The sequence below is a fragment of the Lissotriton helveticus genome, chromosome 2_1 (genome assembly GCF_964261635.1).
Source record: "Lissotriton helveticus chromosome 2_1, aLisHel1.1, whole genome shotgun sequence".
NCBI classification, from domain to species: domain Eukaryota; kingdom Metazoa; phylum Chordata; class Amphibia; order Caudata; family Salamandridae; genus Lissotriton; species Lissotriton helveticus.
In genome coordinates this window covers 317,166,486-317,187,968 of record NC_136059.1, presented here as the reverse complement: position 1 = coordinate 317,187,968, position 21,483 = coordinate 317,166,486, and the positions used below count along the sequence as shown (strand labels likewise).

Here is a 21,483-nt window from a genome sequence, read left to right as displayed (position 1 = left end):
CAATGAAGGCCCAAGTTTGATATTAATCAATGTTCTCTCTCTTTAACTCTATACAAAACTAGGTTAAACCGCCTCACCACATTATTGTCTTTCTGGAATATTGAAAATGTTTTCCTCATTCACTAATTCCCGTCTGATTGATATAAAATGTGGCTTTAAACTTACATATAATATTATGGTTTGTTAGTCTTTCTCATAACCTTATCTTGCAAGTTTTTCATTCCTTTTGATAGATTGTATCCTGTGATTCACTACATTCCCTGTTTTTTCATTCTTTGGGGACAATATTTACACTCTTTTCTAATGATGGTCCACCTATAATTGTTTCTGGTTCAGAAATCTTGTTGGTAGAAAAATAAGAGCAGGATTGATTATGTAAATCCCTCCTCACTTATTAAAAGAAGTTGTCGACACTGCCGCGGAGCAGGTGTAAAGAGGCCCAAGCCACCAAACGAAGGGTGGAATTCCTGTGTGGGAAGTGCAGCTGCTGTCTTAAGCCCTGCCCTGCCATTCCAGGCGCCCACCCTTCGGGCGAACATGCAAGAAATTCCTGCACAGAAACCTTCCCATGGTGATATATGTCTGCTCTACTGGAGGCCTCTGAATGCCTTCTTTATTTTCAGCAAAAGACCCGAATAATTTGACAAAATCAACCTCCCTCAAAACAACTACAATTATCACCACAACTCCAGCAAAATGAAAACAAGCTGGTGAGAATCTTAAAGGCTTTAGCTGTCCGTAAAATACAAATATTTTTTTTGGATAAGTGTTTCTCCTATTTTCCCTGTGTGGGACTGTTCAGCAATATGGTTTAATAAGAACTGCAGTGATGATAAAATATGAAATGATGAGTCTATAGTACCAAAATAAGGCTGTAAAATCCACAAACAAGTTAGAGACAGAGGTCCTAGGCTATTGACGCCCTGCAATCAGTTACTTTGTTTGTTTGTTTTTCTTTGTTGTTTTTCAATAAAGGGTCCTGGTTTACTGTATGGTTCCAGTAGCCACAGAAGCTTCAATGCCACCCTAGGTTCACAATGTCAGCAGCAGCAGTCATGTGTACTGTGACTAACCAATGAATCTATATGATCAGACATAACGCCATCCTCTCCAGTACAATACAACAAATTCCAGGCAGCAGAGATCAGTGGCGGCCGGCATAACTCGCGGGTGGCAAGGTAGGCGTGGGGTGGGGCGTCACACGGGGGGGAGGGTCGCACATGTTCAGAATAAAAAAAAAAAAAAAAAAAGTACCTTGATGCAGGGTTTCGCATCTTCTCTGCTCCCATGTCTTCTCAGCTCCTGCTCTCTGGCCTCCGGATCCGACAGGAACGGAATAAGGCAGCCAGGCAGGATGATCCCTAGAATGTTTTCACAGCCATAATTGGAAATGCTTTCATCCGACCCCATGTCGAGATTTAACCCTGGTTCGAGCCTCTATACCGTCTTGCGACAGCACTTGTCTACTAGAATGTCGGGAAGAACTGGACTTTCCAGCAGGGAGGCACCGTACTCACACTCCCCTGATGAGGAAGTTGTTTTCTAGAGCACTGTCAAAGCCACAAATGTGATTTACCTAGATGCAACTATGACTAGATACAAGGGGTAAGGGCTCCACAGGTAAAGCAGGGGATTGGCCGCGAGTGGAGGAAAGAGGGGGCCAGTGCCTTTTCTAAGCCTGGCAAGGCCCAGTGGGTGGGATGGAATGTGGTTGCCCCAGAGAAAGGCCCGACTCAGACCCTGGATAGAACCTAGACCGGGGGTCCCAACCTCTTCTATGTCCCGCACCCTTGGAAATGCATGATTAATGTTCGCGCCTCTACAGAAGTCTTTCCTGCTTCCTATCATGCATGCTGTACATACTTTCTTCCCCTCTTTGTTGCACCCCCTGAAATCCCATCTCGCACCCCCTGTGGGTGCGGGCACCCCATGTTGGGAACCAGGGGGTGCAGACCCCCCATGTTGGGAACACCTGATCCGGACACCCCCGTGTCTGTACCATCCTGCGCGCGGCGCAGTCTCTTGCCTTCATCCTTCAGAGGGGGTGCACTGAAGGAGGGGGGAGGGGCTCTTCCCAAACATCTCCTTAGGGCCCATGAATGGCACAAAAACGTTCGGCGACTTTGTTGCAGAGCTGTGAGTGCGTTTCTCCTCCTCCCTTCCTGTCTCTGCAGACTTAACGCTGCCCCCCTCCGAGGGCCTGTCCCGAGCCCCCCTCGGGTCACACTCTACCGGCCGGCCCCACCTCCCTCCGTGACCTATTTCCAGAGCCGGTGTGAGGTGATGGGCGCCTGTTGTTTCCTGTCTGTGCGTCTGTCTGGAAGTCCCATCCACGCTGTGTTTCCGCGCCGAGCGGAGAAGCGAGGTGTCCTGTTCCAGGCGCTGTGCGAGTCCCTGGGGGGTGGGCGCGCAGCCAGCCATGGTTGCCCCCCTGGAGGTCCTCACACCGGTCCTGTTGGTCCCCGATCGCAAGGGTTTGTTTTCTCACTCACAGACTGGTTGGTAGTTGGTACACGTCACGACTAAAGGCATCACCACGTATTTGTGCCTACTTAGTGGGAAGTGTAAGTTATACCAGGAAAGGCACGGAGAGCGGGAGGGGGGTCGGGAACGGCCACACACTGACAGCGGGAGGGGGAGGGGGGGCGGGAACAGACACACACGGACAAAGCAACAAACAAAAAAACAAAACACTCACCTGGACATCTTCCGGCAGATCTCTTGCTTCCTGCTCTCCACTCCTCCTCCCGATGACGCGGCGGAGGCTCGGCTGGCTGGGCCAATCCCAGCGCGGCCCTGGCTGGAGGCGGACGGCTGCTTCCTTCGGCTGGCCGGCCTGAGGAGAGGGAGGGAGGGGCTATCGAGCGACTTTGTCACGAGTAACTACTGCATAGAGAGAGAAGGGCCTTAAAAGTCAACAAAGAGCAAGCTGCTGCATAGCAAACTGTCGACAACTCATGCCCTTGCCACCATGAGTGCAAAATGAGTTGCCACGGATATTCGAGAAAATGCATGTTCACCTACACGGATTCAGACGTCATTGTTAGCCACTTTAGCATCAGCCGTTTATTTCTCCTTGAATATAAGGTGAGTTCTTGGCGATGCTCAGCCATTTTAGAGAGTGCCGCGCTGGGTGCCGGGTTGACAAGATACCCGTCCCACGTCATTCATTTCCGTGATAGCTGTCTGGCTCAAAGGCATTATTGGTACTTCCAGCTGTGGCGTCGTTCTTCGGCGTTTTCCTTTTCTTCTTTTTAAAAGGTGCTTCCTTTCTCACTCCAGACCCGCTTTCAACCGTGCGTGCAGTGCTGGAGGGCTCCTGTAGGGGGGTGGGAACTGGGAGCCGAGGCAGCGGTAGGGGGGCGGGAACAAGGCCGGGGAGACACGGAGAGCGAGGCAGCGGTAGGGGGGCGGGAACGGGAGCCGAGGCAGCGGTAAAAAGCAAAAAAAAAAGCAAGCACTCACCTGGACTTCTTCCGGGTGCCTTCAATGCCGGACCAGATTCGGGGGCGTTCCCGGCTTTCGGCTGACGTCGCGTGACGTCGGCAAAAGCCAAAGAATCTCGGGAACGCCCCCGAATCTGGTCCGGCATTGACGGACAGGCCCCTCGTCCAATGGCTATGCTCCATTTATGGAGCCAGCCAATAAATGACGAGGGCCGACCCAAACCCACACTACAGTTCTCATTAGGTTTTCGCCTGCGCGAAAAAGCTGCGCAGAGCGCAGCTTTCGCCAGGCAAAACCTAAAAATGGTATACGCCTGCAGCTGGAACAGATTTGTGGCATGGTGCACAGCAAAGGCTGTGGATCCTCTTGCTGCCCTTCTCTCTGAGGTTCTTCTCTTCCTTCTTTCTCTTGCCCAGCAGGGCTCTGCTCTGGGCACTATCAAGGGCTACCTTTCTGCCCTTTCAGCCTTTGAGGCTGCCTGATCAACCTTCTTTGTTCAAGTCCCCCATTGTAAATAGATTTCTTAAGGGCATCACGCACACGTTCCCTCCTGTTCCGTTTGTGATGCCTCAGTGGGACTTGAACCTTGTTCTTACATTTCTGATGTGCGCTCCCTTTGAGCCACTTCACAACTGTCCTCTCTGCCTTCTTACTCTGAAGACTGCTTTCCTGGTTGCCATCACCTCTGCCAGGAGAGTGAGTGAGCTCCAGGCCCTTTCTTGTACTCCTCCTTTCCTTTCTGTCCATCCGGACAAGGTTGTGTTGCGCACTAAGCCTTCTTTCCTGCCCAAGGTTGTCACAGCCTTCCACATCGGGCAGTCCATCACTTTGCCAACCTTCTTTCCACTACCGCACCCCTCTAAAGAGGAAGAGCGGCTCCACCGTCTGGACCCAAAACGTGCGCTCTCATTCTACTTGGATCGCACACGCCAGTTCCGGGTGGATGACCAACTCTTTGTGTGTTTACGTGGGCGCTAAGAAGGGGAAAACGGTGCGCAAGAGTACCATCTCCTGGTGGATCATCTTGTGTATCCAGGCATGCTACTCCTTGGCTAGAAAGGAGCCCCCTGTTGGATTGCGGGCTCATTCCACCCGAGCCACGGTGACTACCACTGCCCTGGGCCGGGGAGTGCCCTTACAAGACATCTGTCAGGCAGCTACGTGGGCATCGCTGCACATGTTTGCAAGGCACTACTGCCTGGACAGCCAAGTCCGGAGGGATGGCTTCTTTGGCCGTTCTGTCCTCCAGGACTTTCTGGTGTGATTATTGGTTCGCAGACCCACCACCGGGATTGGTATTGCTGGGGTATCTATTCTAAGGTAAGGAATCTATCACTAACGTGTCTCTTTCAGATGCACAAGTTACTACTTGTGTAACAATATATCTGTAAGAGACATTAGTTAGTATTAGATTCCTTACCGACCCACCCATCCTCCCCGTTCTGCGAACCGATATCTAGGGTTAGGGTTATCCCCTTTCATGGCCCTAGTTTCAATGGCACCAGTGTTGGTTTTTGACATGGCTCAGCGCTTCTGGCGCGGAAAAGCTGTGTCTAAGAACTGACGTCAGCACGCGGAGGCGGCGTCTAAGTACTCCGACGACGTAATCACGGCGCCCAGGACGCCGACGACGGACGCGGAGCCGCAGATGACGCCTACCGACGCGCAAGGGTACTGCTACGCAAAATAATTCCGGATCCAGTCTGACGCCTGGGGATATTCTAAGGTAAGGAATCTATCACTAACTAATGTCTCTTACAGATATATCGTTACACAAGTAGTAACTTGTGTGTTAGGAATTAGCATTTAAAAAAACCTTTGAAATTCACTGAAAAAACCATAGGTTTCACACCAGTTATAGTTAGCTGAACATTTTAATCATACAAAACTATTGAAATTCCCACGTTATTGTTAGTTGGACTCACTACAACTCGCGCGCCCGCAATCCACTGCTGATGATGTCACATATTACATCATTCATGACATGGTCAGTGACATCACTGATGGCATCACTGATGGCATCACTGATGGCATCACTGATGGCATCACTGATGGCATCACTGATGGCATCACTGATGACATCACTGATGGCATCACTGATGGCATCACTGATGACATCACTGATTACATCATCCATGTGATAATACGATGCACCTGCTCACACTCTACTCTAACCTTTGATACACCAAGTGATAAATACAAACTACCATTCCTGAAATTGACACACCAATATCAGTAACGACATACGCACTCACTGATTCCTAGGTCTACACACACATCCACTCATTCACACATACAATCACTCATTCATACAGACACTCATCAATACAACACTATCATATGCACTCATACACCTATACAGACACTCACACACTGCCACTCATCCATGGAGTTACTCACACACCTAGTCATGCAAAGAATCAATCACACTCCCATTTCCTCATCTATACAGTTATACACACATAACCTTACTTATTCAAACATATACTAACACATACTTACTCTCTTTTACAATCACTGATACAAGTACACATTGATAGATACAGTCACTTATGCAATCACAGGCTGTCATGTATAGTCATTTATATATCCCAACTCTCACATGCACTGTGTTTTACATATGTACTTACTTGGACATGTAGCACTGAGATATCCATTCACTCACCAACACACCCATGCACACAGTCAACCGCCCATACAGCTGTTTCCACATGCACTCTTGAACTCATACACCAAGTGAATCAACTGCTCACACATCTATGCACAGAGTCACACACCTCCCAGCCACCTCCACACACTCACTCACCCTCACATACAAATACTTGGGCAACCAATCAATAACACATATAGCCACTCATATAGCTACTGATCAACACATGCAGCAGCTTACACAACAACCGACATAATGATGCACACCTTCAGACACTTTAGTCACTAACCCATGCATTCAGTAAGACACATTTAATCACTCACTCATAGTCAGTCACCCACCTACTAAATCCTTCATCCAGACACTCATACATACACTCATTCTTCAATATGTAAAACATATTTTAACTTTACAGAAACACACATTCACTGGATGATGTCATCAGTGATGTCATCAGTGATGTCACTGACCATATCATGAATGATGTAATATGTGACATCATCAGCAGTGGATTGCGGTCGCGCAAGTTATAGTGAGTCCAACTAACTATAATGTGAGAATTTCAATGGTTTTGTATGAGTAGAATGTTCAGCTAACTATAACTGGTGTGAAACCTATGGTTTTTTCAGTGAATATATATATATATATATATATATATATATATATATATATATATATATATATATACATCCAAAAAGAAATCTCCCATATGCAAGGAAACGTACGACGACACTCCAGAAGTTGCTGTGCTTAAGAATTTATTAGGCAGCAAAACAAACAGTTTGTTTTGCTGCCTAATAAATTCTTAAGCACAGCAACTTCTGGAGTGTCGTCGTACGTTTCCTTGCATATGGGAGATTTCTTTTTGGATATTTGGGCCACCGGGACCCCAACGACGACCCGCTCGTGAGCAGGTACTGGCCAGACACCGGAATTGTGCTCTGTAATATATATATGCATATATGCATATATATATATATATATATATATATACACCAAACACACACGTTCGCGATTCCCAAGAACGGAGTCCAGGCCACCAACAGTTTTCAAATCCGGATTTATTTCACAGCTTAACTCGACGCGTTTCGGGAATTGCCTTCCCTTTGTCACGAGTACAAGAGTCTGTTTGCATCCGTTTTTTAAAGTAAATCACGTGATTGTGTTGCAACAAAATTATAATGAACATAGTGAACAGACTACCATATCATCATAAGTCTGGAGCTATGTTGTACAATCATCTTAACAGGCTGTGCGGCAGTTCATAATATCAACATGAAGTATTATTTGGCATTTCAGTTGTCACTTTTAGTTAAATACATTTTGGGTCATTTCAATCAATTTACCAAACATTTCAAGGCAAAGGCATTTCTAAAGCAATGATGCCGCAGGTTCAAATTCAGTTCTCTGCATCTGGCATACGAAGGGAATTAATAGTCCTACCCCTCTTGCAGAATGATGATATTTGCAGGTTTAAACTGTTTAACATGGCGGGAAGCAATAAAGTTGTAAAAAATGAAAAAATGAACACATTGTATAAACATATTTGCAATCTGACACAAGTCTCGAACTCTCAACCATCGAGTTCGTATGTACCCGCCATTGATCGTCAGACTATTAGACCTATCCGGCAGCCTGTCTTTCGGTAGCTTACACTCTATTGGGTAGCCTCCCTGCTGTGTGCTTGATCACTTTACATCCCAAGGACCGATTGCACTTGCTATTTACTTTGACCTGTGCCTGCCATTTATTTAGATACTGCCCCAGTGGGCAATTTTAGCTTTGCTTAATCTCCACTACGCCCCTCGCGGCGGGATGCCTGGCTTTCACCTTGTGGATACCCTGCCAGGGTATCTCACAGGGGAATACCAGGACAGGTTCCCTAAGCAAGCGCCTTGATACCTTCGGGTGATACGTGCGCTATATAAGTCGCAATAAAAAAAAAAAAAAAAAAAGCCTCCGCGCTGTGTATTTAGTCACTTTTAAATTCAAAGGACCCGTTACACTTGGTATTTAATTATTGGATTAAAACTGCGTCTGCCATTTATTTAAATACTACCCCAGTGGGCCACCTGTTTCATCATTCAAGAGTCCGCTAAATGACCATGCTAAATCATTCATGTTATACCAGAGAACACAGTCTCATGTGCCACTTCGCTCGTGGTTTTCTGCAAGTTGATACATACTGCCATACATGTTCTGATTGTGCTGTACTTTCATACTCTCCCACATTCAATGGTACCTGTGACAAATGATAAAAAATACAGTGATTTAATAACCTTATATTTTCGTGCCTTCATTTCATTCATTCACTGTTAAAACAAGGTCAGAGGAAAGCTAGACAGAAAACATATTTGCACACATTTCATATTTCATCCAAGGTGCACACCTAAGGCTTCATCGCAGTTGTGTCCTTGAGGATGTAAGGTATGGTATTTAATTATAAATCTTGACTCCAGTCGTCTAAGCTCTTGAAGTCTATTTCCGCCTCTTTCTCTTATGGGCACTTGGTCAAGTACCACAAATGAGAGGAGACTGTTGTTACTTTTGTGGTGAGACGCAAAGTGTCTGGCCATCGGGTACTGTTTATCATGATTTTTTATGGCTCTTAGGTGTTGTAGAATCCTGTCTTTTGCCGGTTTGATTGTACTGCCCACATAGAATTTGTCGCACGGGCATTTAAGTGCATATACCACAAACTCCGTGTGGCAGGTCAGATGTTTGGTATATATCTATATCCACAATCCTGAGTGTCAGCAACAGCGCACAGACGCGGAACAGTCACAGACCACAAACGAGGTTTTCAAAGAAAATGATGTGCTTTATTCCATGGATGGAGACGGCAACATGACGCGTTTCGTCCGGGGACTATATATATATATATATATATATATATATATATATGTGGGGCACATATAATATAGTGTTACCGGGGTCCCGCGCAAGGGCGGGAATATTCTAATGCTTATGACTTTGATGAGGATACCCCTGGAATAGAACTAGGATTACAGGTAAGAAACTAATCCTTTCAGGGGGCATCTCTAAGATACCCTCTGTAGTGCATTTTACATTAAATCCCACACTGTCATCAGTGTGGGATTTAATGTCCGAGTCGACACCGTTCCGCACCGCAATCTTGCCCCAGTGAATATCTAGTTGATGCTATCCCGACGCCGATCGATGGAGCCTCCCATCACGGTGAATGCCGAGTCGATACCGTCTCCTCGATCTTTGTTGATGCGGTGCTGTCTCGATGCCGTTGCACGCTGGAAATGTACTTTACTACTCCCTTTCAAATGGATGATGAGGCCCCTGGGGGTTAACTATGACTTGCCATCACCTCCTAGAATGGAGACGGAGGCTAGTGCTGCGTTTGCAACAGTCTGTCGCATAGCTGCTACCGTTTTACAGTTACAACCTCCTTCTATTTCTCTGCCCTCTGATCCCTGTTGGATTTGCTCCACCAGGGCAACACGGATGTCAAGCCTTTGCTACCTTTTGGAGAGTCGTATTTACGACATCCTTCTATGGACCTGGACGAGACCCTCCTCAGGCGACCCAGTGGAACGTGCTGTCGCACATAGTCACCGCCCGTCTCCAGATGATCCAGTCTTTGTCTCTACGCCTCAAGGGCTAGTTGTCGCTGCACTTGTCCTCTCCTCCGATGCTCCCACCCACTAGGGAATCTCGTTGGTTGGAGACATGTGGTCGGCAAATGTTTGCGTCAACGAGCTCGGCCCTCCGATCCTTGAACACATCCTGCATGTTTGCACGGGCTACTTTAGACCTCTGGGACTCGGTTGAGCTCTTTCTTCACTTTCTTCCGGAAGTCACTCTGGATGACCTGACTCAAATACTCCAGGATGGTCGTGAGCTGCCGAAATTTTCAATTCGATCAGCCATGGACATCGCTTCTTCTGTGGGTCAAGTGATGGCCAGGTCAGTTGCTCTGCGTTGCCATGCTCGGCTGCGTGATGGCAATTTTCCTGAAAATGTTAAGGAGTTTCTCCGGGACATGCCTTTTGATGGGGCTCATCTTTTTGACAGTCTTGCGGACTCAGCGGTTCAGTGCCTCATGTCTGGTTTTCAGTGAATTATTAAAGACAATGGCTCCTGTGGACTAATGGCAGCTTAATCTTGATATAGAAATGCACAATGGCAATGTAATCGGTTAATGTGATGTCAAAAAGAGAGGCAGCCAAACGCAACTTAAATTTGTATTTCATGAACAATTATTTATACAGTTTGTGAAACAAAATACATACATGGTATAATCCACACAGATGGCAGGCAATAGGAATTAGGGATCTAACAATAGCGAGTAGTGTCCCAGTGAAAAATGGAATCTGAAATAGTGGTGTCATATTTGTGACCTATGTACAAGGTTTCCTATATATCATAAATACGGCCATTAGGAGGTATACAGTATATGAACCGTGCTTTATACAATAAGCGCTGGTTTTTAAAGGTTCGCTTTTGTAAACAGTCGACTGGTCTGTCTGCTGGGTTCAATTACCCCATTGAACCCAGCAGACAGACAGACGCTGCTCTGCTTTGAGGCGGTCCAGGTGCAGGCACAAATAGAAATACGATTGAGTAAGAAGTCTTAATTATTAGCGAGAGAGTCTCAGCTTCTCGTGCCCAAGTGAACCAACGTGTTCCAGCATACGCATAAAGAGCCTGCACCTTCAGCGTGCAGATACACCCATTCGGAGCACATGCCAGGACCGCACACTCATCGTGCCTTCTATAAACTGAATGTGGATTTTTCCTGTGTGCCATTCAGATTTTTGCCAGCCTACCTTTACCCTAACATGGGTGCCCGGCTGGGTCCCTTATGAGCATTATTTTCTTCACTACACTGACGGTGCCACACTTCTACACAAGGCTGTGCAGACTATCCCTACACCCCTAGTTCCTGAAGAGACCCTACATTGCACACAGGGTCGAAACGCCGTCAACTGTTTACAAAAGTGACCCATTAAGAACCAGCACTTATCATTGTATAAAGCGCGGTTTTTACACTGTATACCTCCTAATGGTCGTAATTATGATATATGGGTGTGAGAAAGTGCCATCTTTCTTGCATTGGTATGCCCCCACTTCTTTCAGACTGCTGATGTGCTTTGACTGAGTGTGCCCTGGACTCCTGCCAACCAGGCGCCCAGGGCCTGTGTTCCTTCCCTAAAACTGTGTTGAAACTGAAACCCAATTGGCATCTCTGGCCACCTGTCAGCCCCTAGTAAATGGTACCCTAGGTACCCAGGACATGGCGACCAGAAGAGACTCCTAAGGGCTTCATCACTTACTGTGCCACCCTTAGGGGCCCTGTACCCTGGCACCCACACACTGCCTTTGCAGGCTGAGTTCCTAAGTACAGAACTAAACAAAGAGTCGACATGGCAACATCCCTGTGTGCCATGCCCACAAACCCACTGCCCTGGCATACATCAGTCACCCCTCTAGCTGGGTGCCCTATGCTAGTGGTGAGGGCACAGGTGCATGAGCTTTGTGCCCCTACTGTACCCAGAGCCATTCCTGGGCACTGTAAGTGCAGAGATGCCATTAAGAGTATATGGTGCTGGTAGGTCGACATTACGAACTCCACAGCACCATAATGGCTACACTGAAGACTGACAAGTTTGGTATCAAACTTCTCAACACATTAAATCCACACTGATGCCAGTGTGGGATTTAATGAGAAATGCACCACAGAGGGCATCTTAGAGATGCCCCCTGAAACCTAACCACAATCCATGTCTGGGCTGAGTGGCTGCAGAGGCTGCCACACAGCAGACATGTTGCTTGACCCCCTGGGTGGAGAGCCCCGCTCTCCTGGGCCTGCAACAATGCACATCCTTGACGAGGTGCCAAGTCTCCTGCCCCAGGATAGGCAGGGGGAAGCTTCAAAGGCATGCCGCCTCTGTGAGCTTCACCAGTCCATTTTCTGTACCCAGCAACTGGCCCCCACCAGTCCTGACCCCCACTCTGGCGGGAAGACTGGTGGGAAAAACTGTCAGGAAGGGGGGGGGGGGTGCCAGCCTGTGCCAACCCCACCCCTCAGGTGGGGTAGACGAGGTGAAGCACGACCCCGGGCTCCGGCCATCTTGAATATGGGGAGCCCTGCCTAATCACAGCTAGGCTCCTGCCCGCTCCCACAGGAGAAGAGCAGGCTAGGGGGCGTAACCACCACTGGGCAGGGACCTATTGGTCCCTGCCCTTGCCCTACCTGTAACGCCCCTAAATTCAGTATTTAGGGGCTCCCTGAACCTTCCTTCCTAATATCCCGATCCGGAAAGAAGAAAGAATATCAAGAGGAAGACTTCCCGCAGTGCAGCTGCTAACAGGACGACCACAACTGACTTGGCCCTAGCCCTACCGGCCTGTCGATCCTGGAACCTGCTCCTGCCTAACCTTGGCGACTCCAGTGGACAGCAAACTTGGGACCCCTAGAGGACCTGCCTGCCTTGACCATCTCAAAGACTGGGACTCCCATCAGCAGAGGCTCTGCTGCAACAACACCCCTGATGCCAGCCAGGAAGCTCCGGACCAGCCCACTCTGCATTCGCCGTGCTTGGCCCGTGCCCAAGTGATCCAAGACCACGAGGACGTCCCACCCGGCGACTGGAACCGAGACGACGCCTGCAGACTCTGAACCAGCCCCCCCCCACAACCGCGACTAGCTGAGGGGTAAGCTTTTCCGACACCCCGGTGCCCTGCAACCCCCTGCGCCTTCCTTTGGGGTACCTACCTGTGCTCCAAGATCCCAACGCACCTCTCGAAGTGGTGGTCGCCCCTGAAGAGTCTCCAACCCCGAGCCTGCAGCCTTTTTTTAAATTTTTTACCTTTCCCATTGGATAACATTGAGCGCCTGACGCCTCAAAAGTACCCTGCACCCAGCCGCCCGAGTGCCGCTGGCCGTGCCCCCTTTCCCTATCCTACTTCCCTATTTGCCCTGAGCAAGTGACCAGGAGCCCAGCTCCCACAGCCACGTGTCCTGCTAGCCAGCAGCCACCAACCGGAGGCCCCCTGCACCCTCATTGGATAACATTGGGCCTAACTACCTCTGCACCCGGCCGCCCCTGTGCTGCTGAGGGTGAACCAACTGTACCTACCTGACCCTGGGGGAACCCTGAGTCTATGCCCAGAACCTTAACTTCACCAGTCGAATACTCACTTGGAAACCGGTAACTCACTTACCTGCCTTTGGCTAACATTGACTGGCTTGACTCAAAAAGTGTGAAGTTTTGGAAACCTAAAATATTCATATAAAATCAACCGAATTCCGAAGTACTCACCTGTGATCAGGAGAGGAGCCAGTACCGTACCTTATAGCCCAGTACTGAACCGCAAAAGTAACCCTTACCGGGTTTACTTGTAACCTGTATTTTCTCCATAGGAATACATTGTCTACTTTTCTATGAAATTTCTTCTGAGTCTACTTTTGAAAACTTTTTTAAAACTCATACGAAATACTGAAACGAAATTACTTACCTGTTTTAAGTTGAGACCCCAGTGCTGGACCTAGGAGCCCGGTACTGAATTACAAAAGTAACGAGATCGTACTTTACCTGCAACCTGAATGTTCTCCCATTGGATAACATTGCTAGATTTCTGTTGAACAGTTTCTAAGTGTGAACTTTTAAAATAGCTTTATATTCCTGAAAAATAACTGCAATAACTGAAACGTTTTTACAAAAAATTATTCAGCTTAGACCCCAGGACTGAATCTAGGATCCAGTCATGGAACTACCAAAGTAATCTACAAAGTAATTAACTGTGTTTATATAGGAAAACCCATTGAGCTCAATGCTACATTGTGTGTAGAATTGTGTTTCCCACTGCAACCCCTGTACCTATTGTGTTTACAAAGTTTATTGCCTTTCTGTAAAGTACTCATCTGAGACTTCTCATATGAGAACAGTATATTTTGATACCTGTTGGTCCTACAAATAAAAACAGAGTGTGTACAACAAATGCTTTACACTGTCCTCTGGTACTGCCTTACTGCTCGACCAAGCTATCACTTTAGAGAGTAAGGTCACACCTGGCTTTAACCTCTGTTATACCTCTGGGATTTGTGGACTCTATACACACTGTACCTTATTCTGGTCCAGTATATATAGAGCCACTTTCTCACAATGGGAAACCGTGTACATATGTCACAAATGTCACCACTATTTTAGGGTCCATTTTTCACTGGAACACTACTCACTATTGTTAGATTATTACTTAAATACCATGTATGTATTTATTTTGTTTCACAAACTGTATAAATAATTGTTCATGAAATACAAATTTAAGGTGTGTTCAGCTGCCTCTCTTTTTGACACCATTAACCTATTACATTGCCATTGTGCATTTCTATATCGAGATTAAGCTGCCATTAGTCCTCAGGAGCTATTGCGAGTAGGGTTCCCTTGTTTTTTGTTAATGGCTTTCAGTGAATGGCATTCTTTCTAGTCACTTGTTGCTGACTTCTTGTTTGGTTTGTATTGGTCTATTGCCACGACTTTTCTCTGGGTTTAAGCTGTTATTTCCTAGACGGACTGTACAACTACTCTGCTGTTTCTGTCATTGTTTTCACTTCCTCTGTATAAGAGCTCTTCTTAAGAGGCGTTCCCTTGCGATTTAATGGGAATGTTGTGAGAAAGTGCCCTCTTTCTGCATGGTTGCCCTCACTGGATCATCACACTCGCACTACCCAGGAAGACCTCTCCAGTGGCAAACTAGAATGGCTACACAATAACCAACACAGGGTGTGTTAAGTCTGTAGCAAGCTGTCTCTGGCATACCAAAGTGAGGTATAGTGTGCACAGTCCAGAGTAATCCAAAAGGTAGGCAGAGGTAAAAGTAGATAGAACCTCACTCTCTATTTGTGGTAGTGTGGTCGAGCTGTAAGGCAGTATCGGAGGAGAGTGTTAAGCATTTGTTGTACACACTTGAGTCAGCAAATGAATTCACACACTCAAAGACTAAACTTCAGACCAATTGTTTTTCTATAAAAATATTATTTTAATTATTTTATTTTCTAGAACCAAGCAAGCCTGACACAGGTAAGCAATAAATACTTTACAGTAGTAACAGGCAAATGTAGTACTTAACACTGTTTCAAACAACTTCTACAGGTTAGCCACCGCTTTGGTAGTATACTGCTGTATAGTCTATGCAAAGCATGTGATCTACAGCTCACGTGCTTCGAACGGATAATATTACTTACCCAGTAAGCACCTGTTGTTGGCACGTAGAGTTGTAGATTCACATGCGCCCACCCACCTCCCCGGTCTCCTGTGGTTGTTGTAGTTCTTAATTCACATTCATACGCATGGACCTCTCTATTCTACACATACTAACTCCATTCTCACCCTCTGCGGGAAAACAATCTAACAATGGAGTTGATGCCCACGTGCACTATCACCGAAAGGAGGAGTCACCTACCTCGTGTCTGGAAAGACTTCTTCGAACAAAATCAACTTGCAAACATCCGGACCCAACACTAGATGGCAGGAGTATGCAAAGCATGTGAATCTACAGCTCTACATGCCAAAAACAGATGCTTATTGGGGTAGTAACATCCTTGTAACACCGTGAGGTTCCAGTTTGTTATTGTTTAGATTACTCGTTTGTGATTTCCACACGACCGAGCTGATTGTCATCTGTGTTCTCTTTCTAAATATGGAATAAGTCTAGATGCATTAGAATAGACATGGTTGCTAAATTGTGTAAAGAAATCTTTCATTTAGTTCACAGAGAATGTAAAAGTTAGTAGACTAAAAATGTTTTCCAACTGTTTATCAATAAAATGTATTTGTATGCAAAACAGAAAAAAGTGAATCCGGAATTGCAGGTAGAAGTTAAACCCAGTATCCGAGCCAGAAAGATCCAGGAGGAGAAGATAAGAAAGCAGATGCAGAAGGAAGAGTATTGGCGTAGGCGGGAAGAGGAAGAACGCTGGCGTATGGAAATGAGGTAAACTACATTTAGTACACAAGTAGCATGTTCCGGCAATAGTAACCTATGTAGTTCTGGCAAGATTTGTATCATTCACTTTCCTGTGACTAAATACATTGTTAGTAGCAATAATTTTATTTGGCTACAGAAATATAACCATGAAAGTACTTTTTTTAAAAATGCTATAAACAGAATTTCATAAAAGCACATTAAGCACACACTACCATAACAATTATTATAATCCGCACACACTGCAGGCAATAGGCTTGTCCTGATTAGTAGAACAGATAATTTCCATACAAGAATTAAATATTAGAAAGTGGAATTCCACTGATACAGGATGTTACATGCAACAGTTTAAAATCCTAAAAAGGTGATGTGTGCTTAAACCGAAAAGGAAGAGTATGGTGGGGCATGTAGCTAAGAAAACCCCTCTCCTTTAGGAATTTGCTTGGGTCGAAAGCTCAGCAGTTTCCATAAACAAAAAAGGTTCACAGTACAAAACATACAAACTTCCATCTGAGTTACGAACATTTTTATATTAATCATCCAATAATTAACTGATGACTTGACACATGCCACTGTTTGGCTTTAAAACAACCTGCACCTTTGAAAGTTTACTTGGGTATTTCCTATTCCTAGCACTTCATAAAACAGAGAACAAACGTCTTATGAGTTTAATTAGACCTTGTAGGAAGCTGGCTCTGTATATACTATACCAAAGTGAGGTGTAGTGTGCCCAGAGTCCAGTGAATCCCCAAAGGTAGGCAGAGGTAAAGTTAGATAGCACCTTACACTCTATTTGTGTTAGTGTGGTCGAGAAGTAAGGCAGTATCCGAGGACAGTGTTAAGCATTAGTTGTACACACTCAGTCAGCAAATGAATTCACACACTCAAAGACTGAACTTCAGACCAATTGTTTTTGTATAAAAATATTGTTTGTTATTTTATTTTCTAGAGCCAAGCAAGCGTGGCACAGGTATGCAATAAATACTTTATAAAAAAAAAACACAATGCAAAAGGATATGTGGCAGTTAAAACTGCATTTATCACCGTGTTGGGTTATGAGTGATTCAAACTCTTAAGGTGCAAGGGTTCTGAGGCTCAAACCCCTAAGCCTCCTAGGATACAATATCTCACAAATATTACAGCAGCATCATGATCCAGCACTCCAAAAAATTTAACTCATACGTAATACTATGTGCAAATAATTAAATTTGTTCAGCACGTCTTGTTCCAACTTTCTTTATTCAAAATTCTTCTTAAAAGTGACGTTTTTATGAAGAAGCAATAAATACTTTACAGTAGTAATGCAATTGAAATCCAGTTTGAATGTTAATTGTATATGCACTTTAGTTTGATTTGCAGTATGAATGCAGAAAAATGCAATACTTAGTAAAGGCAGTACATAGACTTGAATAGGCTTTTTAGTAAAATAGCAGGTAAGTAACTTTTCAGATTTCTATGCTTACACATTGTAGTATACCTAGATACTGCTCTGGGACATTTCCTGAAAACATGCAAGTAAACTCGTTTTTTGTTAGATTATGCAATTTTAAAGCATTTCTTTAGTTTCTTAAACTCCACACTTAAAAACTTTAAACAGAAAAACGGTCAATTATCCCATGGAGGAAAATAGTGTTATTGGTTTTGAGTTAAGTATTTGATAGTGGGAGTTGAGGTACTGGGGGTACATTCTGGTTCCCCAGGGTCAAGGATGCACTCTAGTTACACCCTCAGCGGCACTAGGGCAGCCGGGTGCAGAGTGCTAAGGCCCAATGTTATCTAATGGGGGCTAGGGAGCCTCTGGTTGGTGGCTGCTAGCAAGCAGGCCACTTGGTTTTGGGAGCAAAGCTCCTGGACTTAAGCTCAGGGCAAATGGGGAAACAAAGTAGCACCAAAGGTGCACCCTCAACCGCACTAGGGCGGCCGGGTGCTGTTTCGACGTCGCGCGCCCTGTTTTTAATGGGGATCCTCTGGTTTTCAAAGGCACTGCAGGCTTGGGGACGAGGGTCTTCTCGGTGCGACCACCACTACGAGAGGTAAGTTGGGTTGATTAGGCACCGACAGGTTGGGCACACAAGGCCGTGGGGCGTCGGATGCAGGTGTGCCTTTTGAGGTCGGATCCTCTTACCAGCTCCTGGTCGCAGTTGGGAGGTACTTTCTGGATTTAAGCTGTAGGCGTCGGCTGGATGCTTGAGGCAGGTCAGGGGTCGTCGGATCTCTGGTTAGGATCGCCAGGGTGACCGCCTCGTGGTGTTTGCCCACTCGGGCTGTGGACAGCGGGTGCAGGGTGGGGCGGATTCGCTTTGTCTGTCCGGAGCCAGAGGTTGCAGATGAATACATCCGGTGTTCACAGGAGACAAAGTCTTTGTAGTTGAAGGCAGGCAGGTCCTGTGAGGTTTTCCTGGTTGCTGGCTGCAGTACACACTGGAATTTCGCGGTAGCGGGTTCGAGGGGGAAGACAGGCCCATAGGGCGTCTTACTCTTGACAGCTGCTGCATGGCTGTTCGGTCCTTCTTCTTATTATTCTTCTACTTGTAGTTCTTGTCTGAGGCAGCAAGTTTCAGAGGTGCCCCTAAATACTAGATTTAGGGGCATTACAGGTAGATAAAAGCCAGGGACGAATGGGTCCCTTCCCTGGGGTAGGTACACTCTCTATTATGCCACCCTCCAGTGACCCTGGTTGGCTGAGTCTCCCCATCCCAAAAGTCAACCGGATGAAAAGTGGTGGTAGTTCCTTCCGCTTTACTGCCGCCAAGCTATGGAACACGCTCCCCCCCTCCTCCCACGATCGGAACCAAATCTCCTTCCCTTCTGTAAACTTCTGAAAACTTGTTTTTTTTCAAGGTTCAAAGTTCTTCCCCCTATAGGGCTGTGGAGTATAGGGAGTAGTTTGGGACCCACCCCCCTGTGCAGGTTTTTGGCGCCCTTTGCAAGAGTCTGACTTTTTATCTTGGGGATTCTCAACACCTTTCCCCTGGGGCTGTTTTGTAACCACTTTCTTCTGTTCACCCCCAGTGGTTGTCCTTGTCACCCTAGTCGTGACCCAGTGGTCTGCCTTCTTTCCCAATTCTTGGGGAGAAATTAGACCTAGGACTACCAAATACTGATGTAACTTTTCATTTGTGCAAATTACTTAGTTGATGTTCCTTCATAAACAAATTGGAAAGTCCAGTAAAGTCATGCACATTGTGTCCAGATTTTTTTATTTGTTTATTAAAGTTTGAATAAACAAAATACAATACACAGTAAAGTAGCAGGCAGGGTGCCCATCCCTAGACACCCCCCCCCCCCAATAGCAAGAAAATAGCAGTCATCACTACAAGGACATATGCATCATAGAAAAGAGTGCGGTGGCAAACAGTAAGCAATAAAGAATGAGACCGTGTCAGTGTCAGTAGCAGTCCTGATGCTGTCAAATGCATAGCACAGAACTACCTGTAAATAAACATGACATTACTGGTAAGGGTGGTTTAGTAGATACAGTCAATAGGGCCCAGAAATCTTTAAGTTGGGAAGCCTCGGGTATTTCCTCAGCATAAACTTCCAACTGATCCCTGCAATAGAGTAGATCACGCGTCCATGTCCTAGCAGTGGGAACAGATTTAGCCCCCCCATGCAACGCCGCCGCTCTTTTTGCCAGCAAAGTAGAGATTGCGATCAAGTGCCTATTGCAGGGCTTAAGGCTCCTAACACTGCCTAGTAGGCACACCTCCGGAACGCAATGTACAGGCTCCATAATAACATCCTTTAACACCTTCACCACTTTAGTCCTGAACGCATACACACCAGCACATGCCCATGCCACATTGTGTCCAGTTAACCAACCATGCAGTGTCTTTACTGAGTAGTCTACAAAATCAATCCAGGACTAGTTTTGGGTTTTGTGAGCCCCCCTGAATCTAATCCTGTACTCCTCAGTGGTGAGTCCAAATTCCTCAATCAAAGTTCTCTTCATGAGGTCATAGGACCCTGCATCTGTTTAAACTGTATTTACTGGGGCCTGTGCACTTTGGCCAGTAGGGGTAGTAAAGTTTTATTCAAACAGCATTGTCAGATTTCTAGTTAGTGAAGCCTTTATCTGCAGAAGTCCAAAGTCTGGATTGAGCCTGTCTGTCTCCTAGGAGATTCTGAACAGGAGAAGCAGCTCCCCAGCCCCCACCCTCAGGCCAGCGGACCATTGGCTATTCAGTTACCAGGCAAGTCTGAGCCCTCCTCTGACACCTGCTCAGGCCCCTTAAGGCCTTGCTGGGTGCACCCCAAATCATTCTCCTCCATCTTGTGAATTGCAGCCTACCCCAGATTGCAGTGAGCAGAGTCCAGGAAGTGGTAAGGAGACAGACTAGTGCTGTCTCTTCCCAAAACAAAAGTTGTTTAAAAAACGATTTTCCCGGTCTGTGATTACTATCTTTGCATGTCGTTGCTACAGTTTAAAATTGCAGTTTTTACCTGACTGTGATTGCATATTTTATCACCTGTTATGTGGTTTTTAAAAAATTTTTTTTTTAAAGACCTTTATTGTATACTTCTGAACGGACACAGCATAAGGTCTACAACCCAAGGGCCGGCCGCGTTGGTTATAGAGATCTTTCGGCATACTCGGAACAACACAGTCCTTCAGCCGACAACCCTGGGGTCCGTCTGCGCAGTAGAATAAGGTGTATACAATGCAATCAGTTCGTGTTTCGGATAGGACATAGGTCTATTTTCTTTTTTTTGTTTTTGAACCATTTGTAACATAATAAACTTACAATTTAACAATCAATACGATCAGTTTGGCATATATGTGCGATGCATCGGTGTGCGTAGACGGAGATTCGTTTTGTAGCATTCTAGGAGGTATGCTATCATTTAATCTACCCAGGTGTTACGTTCCCCTATTCTCCCTCTATTCCCCCTCCTCATCTGAGCTTGTACTATCCTCTTCCGACAGTGGATCACATAGTTCACCTCTGTATATATTCCAGGCAGTCCACACTTTGTTCCATTTGCGGGGGCAGGCCCTAATTACGTATATCGCCCGTTCCGTCAGCATTTGTGTGTCCATGTTTCTACTCCACTGTGAGACGGTGGGTAGGTCTGCTGCGCCCCATTTCTGTGCGATATCTCTTTTTGCCACCATAATAGCTAAGACGCCCCATATTTGGTCATATCTGGATAAGTCGGTTGGTTCCCATATACTCAGAATACACTTACGCGGTTCTGGCACCAAGGAAACCTTAAGTGTTTGTGAAATAGTGCATCACCCGACGCCAGTAGTTAGCTATGAGTGGGCAGTCCCAGAGTGTATGAAATAGTGTCCCTTCTTCGCCACAGCCACGGAGACAGTAGGGATGCGGTGCTCTGTGTAGTTTATGTAGCATGGACCTAGTGTAATATATCCGGTGTAGGATTTTAAGTTGCACTAATCTAAATTTGTCCGAAATTCCCAC

The 21,483-nt window shown here is 46.1% G+C and overlaps 1 protein-coding gene across 7 annotated transcripts in view; it reads left to right on the top strand.

The window, feature by feature from the left end:
- The window catches only part of ZFR (zinc finger RNA binding protein), a 705,458-nt gene that overhangs the window by 364,122 nt on the left and 319,853 nt on the right, over positions 1-21,483 (top strand). For all 7 annotated transcript variants that reach the window (XM_078674904.1, XM_078674908.1, XM_078674906.1 and 4 more), the window contains one exon: positions 15,921-16,066. In XM_078674904.1, the coding sequence (XP_078531030.1) occupies positions 15,921-16,066 (146 nt within the window). The remainder of the gene's footprint in view (positions 1-15,920; positions 16,067-21,483) is intronic.